This window comes from Chelonia mydas, chromosome 27 (genome assembly GCF_015237465.2).
Source record: "Chelonia mydas isolate rCheMyd1 chromosome 27, rCheMyd1.pri.v2, whole genome shotgun sequence".
Classification (NCBI taxonomy): domain Eukaryota; kingdom Metazoa; phylum Chordata; order Testudines; family Cheloniidae; genus Chelonia; species Chelonia mydas.
In genome coordinates this window covers 10,058,020-10,073,806 of record NC_057860.1, presented here as the reverse complement: position 1 = coordinate 10,073,806, position 15,787 = coordinate 10,058,020, and the positions used below count along the sequence as shown (strand labels likewise).

At 40.9% G+C, this 15,787-nt stretch overlaps 2 protein-coding genes across 5 annotated transcripts in view; both read right to left on the bottom strand.

The window, feature by feature from the left end:
• HOXB3 (homeobox B3) overlaps positions 1–15,787 on the bottom strand; it is a 60,806-nt gene that overhangs the window by 23,757 nt on the left and 21,262 nt on the right. For 2 of the 4 annotated variants that reach the window (XM_027824389.3, XM_043536664.1), the window contains exon 2: positions 4,078–4,303. The gene's annotated coding sequence lies outside the window, so the exon portion shown is untranslated. Of the gene's footprint in view, positions 1–4,077; positions 4,304–5,404; positions 6,044–11,865; positions 12,296–15,787 lie in introns of those variants that run through there. The other 2 variants (XM_043536663.1, XM_043536662.1) reach the window with 2 other exon arrangements.
• On the bottom strand, positions 5,936–9,991 carry HOXB4 (homeobox B4). The gene is made up of 2 exons (XM_007061927.4): positions 7,914–9,991; positions 5,936–7,212 (listed from the first exon to the last, which is right to left on the bottom strand). Exons 1-2 carry the CDS (start codon positions 8,335–8,337, stop codon positions 6,899–6,901), a joined length of 738 nt encoding a protein of 245 aa, XP_007061989.1. The 5' UTR covers positions 8,338–9,991; the 3' UTR covers positions 5,936–6,898.

Genomic DNA, 15,787 nt, shown 5'->3' with positions numbered 1-15,787 from the left:
CAACCCTGATGCCTCTTTGCCCTGCTAGGCACATAATGCTTTTCTCCCTGACATTTTATTACACTGATTAGAACAACAGTTTTAGGCTCCAAAGTCCTCCGAGGATATTTATGCTCATGGATCCAGATTTTTTTTTTTTTTTTTAAGAATTTCCCATTAGGATACAGGGCGAGAGCTTCTGCTGTTATTGTTTTGTGAGTCTTTATTGCATTTTTGAAGTCAGTTTTGGCTCTGAGCTGAGATGCCCCAAAACGGAATCCTGGCCAACAAAGGAAGCTGCTTATAGTGAATCTACAAGAAGCTGCCTATGGACCAAATCCCAAGCAGGCAATGCCTCACTGACACAAAACAATGTGCGCACGTCTGTATGTAGCAACATACTTATATATGTTTACATAAACACAGGCACACGCATGTACAGACATAGCTACGACACCGGTTTTCTTTCAGCCCTGCAAGGAAGCTAAGATTTTTTTTACAAATCTAGCGTAGGGGTCCCTCATCCTTGTTTTTCAGGTGCTAAGGATGACGGTCTCACCTCCTCAAACAATAGAATGGATACAGGGCATAAGGAGCCACTGAAGATCAAACAATAGAACCGTGTGAGACCTCGAGTAACAGACAAGGTGGAATGCGTTTGACTATGAAGCTCTACTCTTGCAAGCCTGGGAATACCTCTAAACATAGATAAAATAAAGACAGGCATGGAGCTTTAGCGAGAGTTGTCCGGAGTTTAATAATCCACTCTCTAGGAAAGCAGCTACCTGAAAGAGTGCAGTTTACAAACTAATTAATAAAAGGTGAGAAAATTCAAACCCAGCGTTCAATCCAGGCAACATTTTGAAGTGGCTGTGATGGCTGAAAGGGCTGTTTAAAGCTTCAGAAAATGAATACGGGAGCAAATTGCCTGGAAAAGCTTCACACTTGTTTTTAAAGCATAGACCTTATTGCGCGAAATTGCTTAAAAAAACCCCAAAACCTTCGGCTAAAAATTCTGGGTGAAGGTGTAATACAGAGAGAGAGGAACACAGAAAAGGAACAGTGAATGTATTCTGTTTTTTTTAAAACATCCTTTCGGTGTCACTGTATGTTGATAGAGGAGCAGTTACCTAATAAAGCAAACTTCCTTCACCCCTTAAATTAGATGATTTTTCAATTTGGGACATTATCAGAGTAGGAGGGGGTAAACTGAAAAGCCACACACTTTCCTTCAGTGGAGCCCTTTAAAAAAAAAACACCAAACTATCCCGCATCCGAATGTTGCTTGCCCCAAAATAAACAAACAAAAAAGGAAAAATCCTGCTGCCTTTGTTTCTAAGAAGAGCAACTTTCGCTAAAAGTTCAAAGAATAGGAAATGCGGCCATAAACAGCACCCTCAGCCTCCGAGGGGCTATCATCAAAGCAGCTTTCTTTCGAGAGATAAAATGAACGTTTATATAGTGAGAAGGGAAGATTGATTTACGAATTTAAACACGCCGGTTTTATTGGAGATCATAAATCTGTCAGGGGGAAGGTGTTCAGGCAGAGAAACTCCCAAACTGCTCCCACCACCCAGGTCCTTACTCAAAGAGGAACATTTGAAGGAACCCGAACACTGCAACAAGGTGTCGATACACCTAGACACCTACAACATAGAAATTTTCCCGGTGTGTGTTTGAAAGTATTTGTATATAAATACCTTCCCCCACGTATATTTATATTATACAGAGACAATCTCGCGCGTTGTATTTTAATAATAGATAGATAGATAGATAGATAGATAGATAGATAGATAGATAGATAGATAGATAGATAGATAGATAGATAGATTAAAATGCCCTGTATCCATGTATATGTATATATATTTGCTCTGGCTTCCAAATAAATAAATCTCAGATCATAGTGGCAATTAGACAAGCTATTCCAGTTGGTTTGATGCAATAGACTTTTGGTCCGGCTTCGATTTCAAGACGCTGGCGGAGCGAACAAAGAAGTGCATGGGACAGAAAGGCCATGTCCCAAGGAGACACCTTTCAGACTCATGCTGATTAAAAATATTTACATTCTTCCACCAGGGACTAGGTCGGAAGAGTAAAATCTCAGAGCGATGAGTCGAACCATCAGGTGTCATATCGAGATCTAAACGGAGACTCCAGAAGACACCTGGCCTGTCTCTGGCTGGGTATGTGGCTTTAATACCTGCCCATGAGCGATGAGTCTTTCATGCTTTGTTTCCCGGGGTGCCCCTGACACAGCTATGAAGCGGAGTCGTCCCTAAGTCACTGAACACCGCGCCGATATAAACAAAGGTAGCGGGCGTCAACTCAGTTATTGAAACGGTTCTAGGTGGCCAGCAAGGTCTGGAGAGGGCTACCAAATGTCTGACGGAGCCTTTAGCCCGTCAGTCCGAAAACAGTTCTTCATCCCTCGCCGTTTAGAATTCAACAAACCCCGGAGTGACTGTGTAAACGCTGTCCCGTGTCAATACAAGTGTTCCTCGCTATCAGGACTAAGGGCCACCGTGAGCCACCGAAGGCCACAATTTGCAAAGGAGCGAGGTGGTTTCAACAACATTCACAGATAACCACCCTTACCGCCTGCCCTCCTGTAGCTCCCCTCTCCTCCCCTCCACCACCATCAAAAAGAAATCCCTGACGGCATCAGCAAATATCACACCCCTTTAGCAGATACAGACGAGCTGTGAAGGGCTTTTGAGAGTGTTGCGGGCTAGGAGCGGGGGGAGGAAAAGCGGGAGGAGGGGGGGAAGAGAGAGGAGACGCTCCGAAACAAAGGATTATCTGGAAGGGAGAAGATAGCTGAGGTTTGAGGAAAAGTGAGAGGCGTTTGGCTGGGGTAGTGTAAGGGTCCTTTTTAGAAAGCCCTCTCCTGAGAGGTAAACAAAACAAAACAAACCCAAGTGGCCGAGCCAGCCCAGAGATCTTTCCCCTTGCACTGACCGCAAGCTTCCCGACTCTAAAAAACTCAGCTGCCCTTTGTCTTTTACAGTGGAGACCCTCTGTGCTTTGAGATGAAACCCAAAGCCAGGAAGAGAAACAATGCATTGTGACCAGATTGAATACAGAATGACTAAGACATTAAAAGCCAAACAAGCAAACACAAAAAATCCGATCGTTCTGGGACGCCTTTCCTCTGCATTCCCCGCGCTGGCCCAGCAATGGAAACATTAAGAAACAACCATGAACACGCGTGGTTTAAAAGATTCTTTCCGGAGGTGCAAAGTTTGCCTTAGCCCCCGTCCAGTTCGACGCTGGAAATGTTACACAGCACAATGTCCAGTCTTGGAAAGGTCAAGGGGTTTGAGAGGTCAATCCTTGGCTATAATACTCAGCTAATCAGTTAGAAAACGTGTCCTTTGGGTGAACCCTCTACGCGATCTGTGCTCGGCAGCTCAGAATTTTGCCTCAATTTATTTGTTTATTTTGCCTTTCAGCCTCCCCAGTAAAATGCAGAAAGTCTTGAAACAAACAGCAATCAGACAAGCCCGGCTCACGCAAACACGGTCTCTAAAGGCCAAACCCTTCCACAAAACAACTTTTCTAAGCAGAAACGAGAAACTCAAAAAGTCTGATTTGGCTAAAGGATTCGAACACTGTTATTCCTCAAAGGAACATCTGACACACTAAAAAAGAAATCATCTACCAGACTGATCTTTCCATAGTCTCACGTGACGTTTGTACAAAGCCCTTTAATTTAGGTTGCAAAGCTTCAAGAAGGCAAAATAGAACATGGAGGAATATAATTTGAAATAGCAAGGCTGTCTTGGTCACAAAAAGGCCAATATCTGAGCTATCTGCTTTTCCTCTGTATTCCATGAGATAAAAGAATTATCCGAGCAAAGCCAAACTCTATAGGATTCACACCATAAAATGGAAAAATACGGGTTTTTAGCATCCCCTGTATATGTAATCCATTTGATATCTTTCTTTTCTCTCTCCCCCTCAGACAAAATAAAATGAGGAAACGGAGGAAAATCCCGTAAAGGATTCATGTGCCCCCCCCTCCCCCCAAAAAAACTTACTCTTGAAAAAAGGCAATAAAACGATCAAAAATGCATGCCGAGCAGTCGGTTCTTTTACCTTGTGTATTCCCACATCCTTTTTCCAACGCCCAATAGACGCTATTCATGGTTTGAGTGGTTTCTTCCCAAGTGAGAGTTGTTGTTTGTTCCATTTTGTTTTCCAAAAAAAAAAAAAAAAAGTTTTCAACTTTATGATCCAGATTTTTTTATTGTTATTATTCCCCTTGAAGATTTTTGTAGGACTCCGGGTACTTTTTTCCCAACAGACGGTCTGCGGAGATTTGCTGTTGAATAACAATGGGGAAAGGATAAGTATTTAAAGAAAAGAAGTGATTAATGATTTTCTGTATAATTCTCGCATTTTTCTTGGCTTCTGTCTGCTTATAATGGCTGTGAACTTTTAGGTCCTATAGAAATCTTCTTTTCTCCCCCTTCAATTCTATTCATACTTTCCAGCTTTGATTTAGTTCTATAGAAGTTGCATTCCTAACAGCATATGCTTTTTAAGAACTGTTTTGGTACCCTTAAGAGCATAGCCTCTATCTGAAAATTGCATCGCCTTTACATAGGAAGCAGATCAAAGGGGGGGGGGGAATCAGCCATCAAAATAAGTGCAGTCCCGACCACCCCTCATCGAAATAAAAACTCGGAAGGTTTGCTCTTTTTGCCTTTAAAGGGGCAAAAGTTAATCAAATACATACACAACTCCATTTTTCCAACACAAGACGTGCAGCGGCTCTGTGTCACATGACCATATACATATTTCTTACAAACTGTTACAAAGTCAACAGAGTAAAAGACGTAATGGGCGATTTATTGAGGTGTGGGAGGAAGGAACAACTTTTGAACGCAGTTTGTTTGCAAGGTCTGAGTTAAATTGCTGAGTACCCTAAGAACAGAAATAGCCATTCTACCACTTTAAATATCCCAAGCCAGGTCTTTGTTCTTAATAACGTGGTGGGGTATTTTAATCATGACTTAGAGGCCGAGACAAATTCATAAAATCTCATAAATAAGCGAAAACCATTTTCTTATAGGGAATGATTCAGAAAATTATGATTTTCTTTGTATGGTCTAGAGGCCTCCTTCCCACAAGCCCACTCCACCCCTTTCTTCTTCTTCTTTTTTTTGAAATGTAACTTAGAACTGGAATGTTATTTCGCCCTGAACAGTATTTTCGATACTTTCTATGAGCAAGAAAATGAAAATTAATACAGGAGCTGTGGCTCACAAAAGAAGCCATTTGTCTTCTTGATTATCTATTTGCTTGTCAGGGTTTGAGCTATTGCAGTAGCCAGTTCCTTTGTAATATAAAAATACACAGAAAACCTGCAAACACCGAGAAACATCTGTGCAAAAATTATACTCATTAATGCATTAAATACCTTGGAGAAGGAGATTTTTTAAAATGAAGTAGCCTCTCCTGAGGAATACACTGCTGCTTTAATTCCTTAATACAATGTAGCGCTTTAATGACCCAACACAGTTGAAACCAGTTTGCGAACATATCATACAACCATATTAATATGTGCTTAGAATAAATAAATCACAATATGTAAGGCTTAGCAGTACTTAAGGCTGAGATACCCTATAGTCAAACATATTTTGTTCTCATTAGAGAGGTGCAATTGACAGAAATCCTTATAAAACTAACAAACATTTTAAATTAAAAAAAAAACTTATTTTTTTTAAACACACACTGTTTATAGTCACAACGAAAATTTTATTTCTACTTGCTTTCGTTCTGCTATGTACAAGTTATCATGAATATCACAAAGAACAATAGGAGGTAATTCATATGAACAACTGGAAGGGGGAAACGAAGATCCCAAAAGTTCTTTGAAATCACATCAGCTCGGAATGTCAAGTACTATAGAACATGGAAAGAAAAAAATAAATCTGTTCGAAGTTCATAACCCCTTTTCCATCAAGAAAGAAGGGGATCCCCAGCTTCCATTTTTTATTCACATTCTCAGTACAAAAATGGACTGAATCTTAGTGGAGAAGCATCCTTTTTACAAAGAGCCCTCCCTTCCCACACCCCCTTTGAAGAACGTTTAAATTCAGGTGGCATTACTTGATCATCAACTTTCTAAACTAAATACGTTGCCCCCCCCCCCACCCCCAAGATTTACAAGTGAGGTAATTAACCTGCTGGACTCAAAAGTGGCAGGGGGTTTCTTACATAAGTCTCCATTATGTTGGTCTCCTTCCCAGCCCCACCCCCACCCCAAATTTCACTCGGTTTGTTTTAAATTGTGCCAATCTCTTCGTTCTCCAGCTGTATGACCCTGATCGTTACAATACTTAACATCTATTCAGTCCCCCTGGTCCTCATAGCGCATGGAGTTGGGGTTGTTGTTGTTTGTTTGTTTGTTTTTGGTCTGTAGGGCTGTGTTACCGTTGCCAGAACTGCTATGCCCTTGGGGATCTGAATAGAAACTTTCGCTTTGGGGCTGGTAGGCAGCAAAAGAAAAGCAAAGAAAATTCAGTTCCTCTTGAAGAAACTGAGCCTCATTTATTAAAGTGAACACTGGTTGTCGAGGTAATAGCAAGCATAAGGTCCATCCTTTGTACGGGAGAGTAAACATGACAAATGGGGCAGAGTTTGGCGTGATTAAAGATGAAACAAGGATTCATCTTAGCCAAATTTGAAAACTACTATCCACAGCCTTCTTTTAATGGGAGGGAGCACAAAAGCACATCTCTGTTGTTTGTTTGTTTGTTTTGTAGCTGAGTTTCCCTCCTTTTCTATAAATAAAGAGTATGCCCCCGTTACGCCCCTTGGAACATAAAAAAATTATCATGTGTCTCCTACACACACATACACACTCTCTCTCTCTCACACACACACACACACGCACACACACAAGAAACAGTTATAGGCCAGTGGCTGGTGCATTGGCTCGGTTCTGAGACCCTCCTTGTATCTGCAGGCTTGCAGAAGAGTTGGAAGAATTAGACCTGATCTTGGTATTGGGTAATTTATGATCTTTTTTCCATTTCATCCTCCTGTTCTGGAACCATATTTTGATCTGGCGCTCGGACAGGCAAAGAGAATGGGCAATTTCTACTCTGCGCCTCCGCGTGAGATAGCGATTATAGTGGAATTCTTTCTCCAGTTCCAGGACTTGCTGCCTGGTATAAGCTGTCCGGGAGCGCTTCGGTTCCCCTCCTGTGCAACTGGGGTTTACTGAACAAACACAAAGAGGGGAGTGGGGGAGAAGAGAAAAAAAAATTACTGAGCTGCCCTTTTAATTTTTTTTTAAGTGTCACACGCTGTTTTGCTGGGAGACTAGTCGAAGCAGAAAGATGCACCACGATCGTCCAAAAATATACACTTAACCCATCTCCAACCCCCACACTCCAGCCTGATTGCATGACGTACATCCATGTCTATATGTGTTTTAAACTTCCCTAGATATATTTTACATACTCTCCTCGATAACATAGATGGTGCAATTATATATATATATATACACACACACCATCTATGCTCTTTAAAATCCATAAAATCCCCCCCATACATACACCCTCTCTTTGTAATAACACGTCAAAAGAGAGAGAGAGAGAGAGAGAGAGAGGAAACATAGTAAAAGTTTACTCAACCCACCACTTAAATACAAATTACAAAAACATAAAACTTAACTTACGAAGATTCAACAACCATAAAAAAGTACCCTGAAAGAAATTGGAGGAGGATGGTAACAGAGACTTCAAAGGCACTTGGCCAAGTAGAGCCATAAAAATTTATGGAGGATGTAATTATACTGCTCTGCAAACAGGCGATCGTAAATCTCCACGAATGGTTATTTTACAACTGGTGCAATAGGCTTTCCACAAGACTTTGAGGTGCTAGTTAGTATAAAGCAAAAGCCACTTTAGTTCACTTACCCGTGCTTACATGGACTTTTTTCATCCAGGGATAAACTACTGGCTCTTTGCAAGAAGAATGAGATGGGCTTTGGTTCATAGAGTTTTGGCTACAGGAGGGTGGAGGAGGGCTGGGGGTGACCGACTCACAGTGGTGATTTGCCTCTGAGAGGTGGCTCTGAAGTCCGGCAGAAGGATGAACGTGACCCCTTGGGGATAGCACCGCTGGCTGGTGGCCGGAGCCCTGACAAGCTGGGTAGGGCGGCTCGTTGCAGGCTGACCGTGGCTGGTACATCGCCTCATGTTGGAAAGTGGTCTCTCGCCTCTGGCTGCTGTAATATCCCGGAGAGTGATTGGGAAGGTAATCATTCTGAGAATATTCTTCGCAGGGTGGGAACTTGGGATCCACATAGTTGGAGTTGATCAAAAACGAACTCATGGCCATTAATTTCTTTGAATTGCACACACCACACACACACACACACACACACACAAATACTAAAATTTATTCCTATCCCCCCCTACTCGTTTTCCTGTTTCGTAAAACCCTCCTACATACTGTCAAGTGAACAAAGTTAGGAATCCATGTGACACCGGCGGCCAATGGCGAGGTTCCCTGCGATTCCCGGATAAGGAAATATGCTCACACAGGGGCATTCTTACTCCTGTAGGATTTTTTTTTTTTTAATCACCAATATTTACATATTTTCAGCCAGGGTGAAATGTCTTGCTCCTGCACAATGTTACTTGCCCGGATTAGCATCTCAGGCTCTAAACCCCTAATGTCACCACTTAATCCCTCGGGATAACAAAACCCCACTCCCTCCAGTAGGTGTGTCTTGGGTTAGTTGTGTGTTACAGGAAAAAAAAAGGATTATTTTCAGTAATTTGGGGGAGGATGGGGAGGGAAGTCCGCTCCGGATCAAAATGAATGCCCTGGCAGATGATACATTGAGATCCCTCTGGCTGGTGTTTAAATTTCGGTCTTAATGGAGGTGATATGAAGCGGGTTGAGTAGCGACTATGCGCTGCGATACTGGCAGAGATAAATAGGACTTGTTCTGGGTCGATAGAAAATCCATCAGCTAATTCGGGGTACCGGGGCTCCTAAATCACATTTAGCTTCGGGATCCGATTGACCATTTTCCAGCCATGGGTGGAAGAGAGCCCTTGCCCTGAACACGAAATAAAGGGCTTTATGGACAATTAAAGATAAAATTAACTAGCCTCGGTGCTGTTCCCTTCTCCCACATTGTAATAAACATGATTAAAAAAGCAACATTTGGACGGGTCTTTAAAATCTAAGCACCTAATAATCCCTTCATAAAAATCAAGAAACAGGGCAGCGTTTGGCTGGATTATTTATACCTAGTGTATTTTAAGCAATTATACAGATTAAAGCAACAGAGTTTTCCCTCCTGAGTTTCAGTGATGTAAGACTTCTGACACCCCTAGCAGCTCAGATTTTTATTACAACGAGGTGATAAAGTTTACCACAGGAGTACTAGAGTTGGGAGTTTAGGTAAATCCCCCAATATTTCTTTTCGGTTATAAAACGATCTTCTGGCCAAAGCTTCTTTTCATCCTGTTATTTAGGTTTTTTTTTTTTTCTTCAGGGAGAATGACTGTAGTGTTTGTGTCAACTACATATTCCCCTAGATACGAATTTGTGACACAACTTCCTTTACACAAATTCGGATCTACAGGGTACATATAGAAGACAGATGCATCTTTCTTGGTCAGAAATCTTCTAACTTCACTTAACTGTAATAATTCTCTTCGATTTAATTTATTATTAGTATTATTGTTTTTAATACATGAGATTTGTCACTAAAAGAATTAATCTATGGATAAATATGGTTAAAATTTCCACTTTCCAGAGGAAACACAAATAATGAAATTCACCCATTCGAAATACAGAGCTTGTAATTGTTAGGCTACCAAAGTAATACAGTACGTTCCTCCCTATTCATTGATACACTGAACATTAGTTTAGCATTATGTTCCCCCCCTCAAATGAGTCCTGGACTATATCTAAAAACATAAGTAGAGTCCCAAATTATCATTCATTTCAAATGTAAATGTAATAGTTAATGTTCGCTCCAAATGCTGTCGTTTCAATATCATCCACTGATCAACAGAGACAAACATTTCAGAATTTTTGTTGCTGTTGAGTTTCTGAAGGTCATCCAAAGTTTTTTTGTTATAAAAGTAAATTACGGGGCCGGGGGGGGAGGAGAGAAACAGAGGAAAATAAATACAGAATGTGAAGGCAGATGGGACGATATTCTTTTTCTTTTTTTTTTTTATGACAGGCAATTCTTTTTATAACCCGAGAAAAAGATCAAAGGAGTTTCATTTCCGAAAGCAATAAAATATTCATACTGTCTAGCTAATGAACCTTGATTCGGAGCGAATGAGAATAACATCATGTTGACACTTCGTTTAAAATTCCAGTAGCTCCAGAGATTAAAAGTATAACAGTCTCCTCCACCCCAACCCCACCCAAAAAAGATCAGAAGGGAGCAACACACGTTTCTGTTCGAATATTTCCGATTTAATCATATTTTAACAGCACCCAGTCACAGACGATGCCATAAAGATGCTACATTTCCCCCTTCATTGGCTGGAAATACTGTTTTCCCCCTCCCCTCAAATCGAAACGTATTTCAAATAGCACTGCTTTAAAAAAAAAGGAAGAAAAAGACCTTGTAATGGCAGAGAATGAATGAACACCGCTTGCTTGGGACACATCAGGCGTTAAGATTTTCCGGCTGCTTAAAGGTAAGTCGACTGTGTCGCTCGCAAGGTAATGCAATCGAGAGCCCTGCTCAACGAGAACTGGCAAACTCTACCCTTTGCAATCTCCCCAGCGTCTAACACTCACAAAAAGTTTCTTGCACACCAAGCAGATCTCGGGGGTTGCTTTATAATGCCTTTCACACCGGACAAGGAGGTCCCAAGCCTGCATAAATGCCTCAGACCCCTCAAGTGTACTGGGGAAGAGACAGTGACTCTGAAATAGACCGCCTTCTAGAAAGTGTGCTCTAGGTACATAAGAATCCAAATGAAATCTGCTAGAACCAGGTAAAGACTGAAACGATAATAAACCAATTCTACCAAACCAGTCCAGTCGGACTACACTTTTATATTTCGGTTCCATCTGTCCCCGTCCTTTTGTTAATTTCCCCAACAGCAGTAATATCCTGACCAACACCGGTACACCCTATACCTTAAACATACACAGCTAGGTAGGGCCTATTCTGGATTGATACCCCGCTCCCTTACCGCCCCCTCCCCAAAACATGCCGTTTTAATCTTCCTTTGCAATGACAGACAAAGGGGTTTTAGCAGCACCAGCACCCCTAGTGTTTGCCAGAAATCTTTTTTTTTCTCCAGAAGTCTCACACAACAGATCCCGAATTAAAAAGCCAACGATACTGCCCCGCACTCCCCCCAACACACACACACACACGCCTGCAGTTTTTTTCACACTTTCTATTCCGCTCATAAAAACGTCTAACGTTTCGGAAGTTTAGAAAGATAGATCTAGCCAATGTTCTCTCTCCATTTCAAAGGGGGGGAAGCCGCTTAGCCGCCATCCAAACCTACCTCTCTCTCGCTTTCGACGGTCGGCCTGCCGCCTCACTGTTTATTTATATTGTACAATAAAAGGAAAGCAGGAGGGAGGGAGGGCTGGAACCATTAAGACCATAAAGAAGGCTCCGAGAGAAGGAGCTTAAAAGGAGAGGATCGCTGAAGTGGTGAGACACCTGCCAAGGCAAAATCCCCCCCTCAGTTGCATCCTTAATTCCCTGCCTAAACAGCTCCTTTTCTGCCCCACCCCATCAATAGCCTCCTACCTTGGGGGGAAAAAAATGATAAAGAAGACATCTAGACTGGTACACGATCTCTCCTCCCCCCCTACCCCCACACCTCTTGTCCCCCTGATTGCACCCGAGGCTTTTCTTACCTTTCAGTTCTACAGGTTGAGTGTCTGACCTCTGAAAGCCACCCCTTTTCCTGCCCGTTCCCACTCTCTCTCTAGGTGCAACGCCAAGAAAAAAAATAAATAAAAAAAAAAGCAAAAAGAAAGCGCAACAACATGTACCTTTAAAAAAATAAAATAAAAGCCCCCCCTCCTCCTCCCCAGCTGAAAACAGTCTCCTATACCGTTTGAGGAAGCTCCCACAAAAGTTCGTAACGCTTTCCCGGGCACAAAAGAACCAAATAAAAGAACCCCCAACCCCGAGAGCCGAGTTCCTCTCTGCTATCTTCCCCCTGGACAGGGATTATTTCTCGATAAGAACCCCTCTTTCGCCCCCCCCCCGCCTCCCCCAGCATTGTCTTTAAAGGCAAACAAAACCCTGCTACTGGCAGGGAGCAAACGATAGGCCCTTCTGAGTATTTTGGGTTTGGAAACCCGCAAGTTTTCGTATTAATCGCGTACTTTGTCAGTCTTTGTTAAACAGCTAGGCGTGTCCCGAGTCTCTCGAACATTTTAATATTTGTTAGACGCTCTGACCTGAGTTTCACCCCACTCCGGGGGCCGCTCCCACTGGTCTATAATACGCTTGCATAGTTCTCTCGGTCATATTGAATTTTACCCAGGTCATTACTTTGGAGAAAAATGGCAGGGCAAAGAATTTTATTCAGACCTTTCCTCGATTGCTTGAAATTCCAAGAGAGCTGAGCGCACACCATTGTGTTTGTAAATTTCCCTTTGAAGATTTTTTTTTTTGAAAGAGTCCTAGTCATCCAGTAATTATGACTGCCGTCCCTGCTTTCTTTGCAATCGAAAGCATCAACATTTTGGTGTCTCGTAGTAAGCAGGGACTTCCTCCACATAACGGGAAGCTATGAAGGTCTGAGATGATTCTATAGGATGGGACTTTTAATAAGAGGAAATTTGATCTAGATCACAGTTAAATATTAATAATAAAAAAATCGAGTGAGTGTAAGTTTAGACGGAAAACAGCTCACCCCTGTTTTTCCTCTATAGGCAAACGATTCACTGAAGGTTTGAATCGTCTGTTTTCTGATCATTTTATTTTAAACGCTTTACAGAAATTTACAAAGATTTGTACTTGAAAGAAAGAAGTGCAACATTTCCCCCTATCCTTTAAATACCCAAATAGAAATGATGGGTGTAGTATGCATTACTAGGGGGATAAAGGTTAATAATCTCTAGGATATCTGAGTCATATAGGCTACATACATTTTTTTAAAGCCGCCTGCAGGGAGTTTACAGTCCTATCTATCTATCTATCTATCTATCTATCTATCTATCTATCTATCTATCTATCTATCCACACACACTAAATGTAGCATCCTGCTTGTTCCAATGACAGAACAAGTAATTTGAAAAGTAAATTGGGATTAGAAGCACCTTTAATCTATTGTTTTTGTAGAAATCACCTTCTTTAATTTTATTTCGACTTATTTTATGTTATATACAAAGTCACGCACTCAGACACGGGGCAACGGGGGAAAACAAGGTAGATAAACTAGAAATATCCTTGCAAATAATATGTTCCTTTCCTCTCCTTGTTTTTTTGGTTTGGTTTGGCTTGGGTTTTTTTTAAAAAAACTTGTTACTTCAAGTGAATCTTCCAGAGAACAGTAGAGATTTGCATTCCTAAAATGAAAGTTAAACGTTGTTATGATTATTAGGATTGCCTTGAAATTATACCTGCTTGTGTTAATATCCCGACAACAAATGGCAGTTGTTATCCATTACCTGTTATATAAACCTGGAGTGGAAATGACTGTTCTACAGAGATAAGTATAATAATTACAAGAGCGAAAAGATGGATGGCCCAAGTTAGCACTAAACGGTAGCTCTTGTATAGTGATATTTTATAAATACCAAGCAAATTCGTGGTAATTAATTAAATCCCGCCTTATCACGCGAAACAAAAAGCTTTACAATCTCTCGAATTTCACCCACTCTATGAACGTACTCAAATCGGCAAAGCAAATGGGTTATCCAAGATGCCTTTCCCAGGATTCTAACATTCTCTCTCCCTCTATTTTTCCAAGAAAAATGATGCTTGTTATAAGTATTTAGTCACTGCAGATTTTTAAAAACGAGAACAAAAGCAAATTTGCGATGTTTTTTTAAGAGTCGGCATAGCTTCAAATATTTGCTTTAGACGCTATTGAAAAGTAGCTTTCTGCACCCCCAGCCTCGATAAAAATAATATTTGAAGTTTGGAGATGCGAAGTACAGCAGTGAATGTTGAAATAACTGTGAAATGCCAAGGGAAATATTTATTAAATCAGTTCATTAAACTGTTGCAACTGGCCAGAATGGATTCTCATTTCTAGCAATAAATATAACACATTTAATTCAAATTCAGAAGGAAAGTCTAGGGAAGAGCAAAATGAGATCGTTAAACTGGACTAAAGGGCATAATGGATACTTTTCCAAAAAGCCTTAATGTGCATTTAATATTTTGTTAACTATCACCCTATTTATGGTGTATAGCAGGCGGCATTGTGGATTATATACAATTGAGGTGTAAATGCCAACACTTATTGTATATACTATCAATAATGTTTATTTTGTCCTTTAGATCTTTTTTAAACAGTATTTTCATTAGTATATATTTAAAGTGTTAGAACATTCAGTCTGGAGGTTAAAATGATGAAAATGACTGTAAAATGAACATTCTTAATGTATTTGTTTATATGTAATATATACGTGACGATAGAATGAAAGTTTATAAATATATATAAGAATATTCATTCTCAAGTCATATATATACATTTATATATACGCATAAAAGCTCATATATATATAAAAGAGTGTTCATTCTAAAGTCATATATATATGTATGCATAACAGCTCATGTTAATATCCTATAGGGACTTCCATGTAATTGGATTTAATACATGTATTTTGCCCTTGTATTCTTTTAATTAGATTCTATATGGTGTTTCAAAGGTTATCTTTTTAAACAAAGTATTTAGAAGTCACTGCACATTTCCTCACTGGAGACCCAACCAAATTAATCCACCTTATTTTCTACCGGCTTCCATTCCGAATTGTTAAACCCCACACCCTCTCTCTCTCTCTAGGTTGGCAGCTTGTTACCCTTCTCTCTCTTACCTCGCTATCATTTTCTCTCATCTCTGCCCATAAGAAAAGGATCCTTCCTCTCTCCACCCCACCCCCTTCGCCAAACCACTACCCTTTTTTTTTAAACACTGACATCCAGTCTATCAGGCTATACACAAGACTGAGTCACGCACAGCGTAAACTTTTGACCCTCAACTTTTTGACCCCTTGAGCTATAATGCTGTACTAACAAGCCCCCCAAAGACCATAGTCACCTTCTACGTCCTCAGAAAGTAAAGCTGTACAGATTTCCCTGTTTTTAAAACCCTCTTAACATTTCTGGGTTCCTTCTTTGTCAAGGGGGGACAAAATGTCCAGGCTTTGCAAACATTAGACGTGTTTCTCCACATCAAGTCACCAGGTTCATAGGCTGTCGGTTGTTTTTTTTTTTCCCCTTTACACTTTTCTTTTATCTCTGTGTGTTTAGAAGAACAAGCGGAAAAAAAGTCCCTTAAACCACAGCTGGATTCATCTCATTTTGAATTATTTCTGTTTTATTTGCCTAATGGGATGTCAAATAGGTGAGTTGTTGACTAGGTGAGTTGTTGACTGCAGTAATTAGCCTGTTCTAATTTTTTTTTTTCCCCGCGCTGGAGGACTGGGTAATTAGAGGAGCTTTTGGTTGTCTGTGGGGGACTGGAGGTCTGAGAGATACGTTTGTGTGGGGAGGTTTTGGGGCGGGGAGGAGGGGGGCTGTGGCACAAAAAAGAACCGACAGAGACCAAAAGCCAAGCTTTGGCTACTATAGCGAGCAACTCAGAGAGACCCTGTC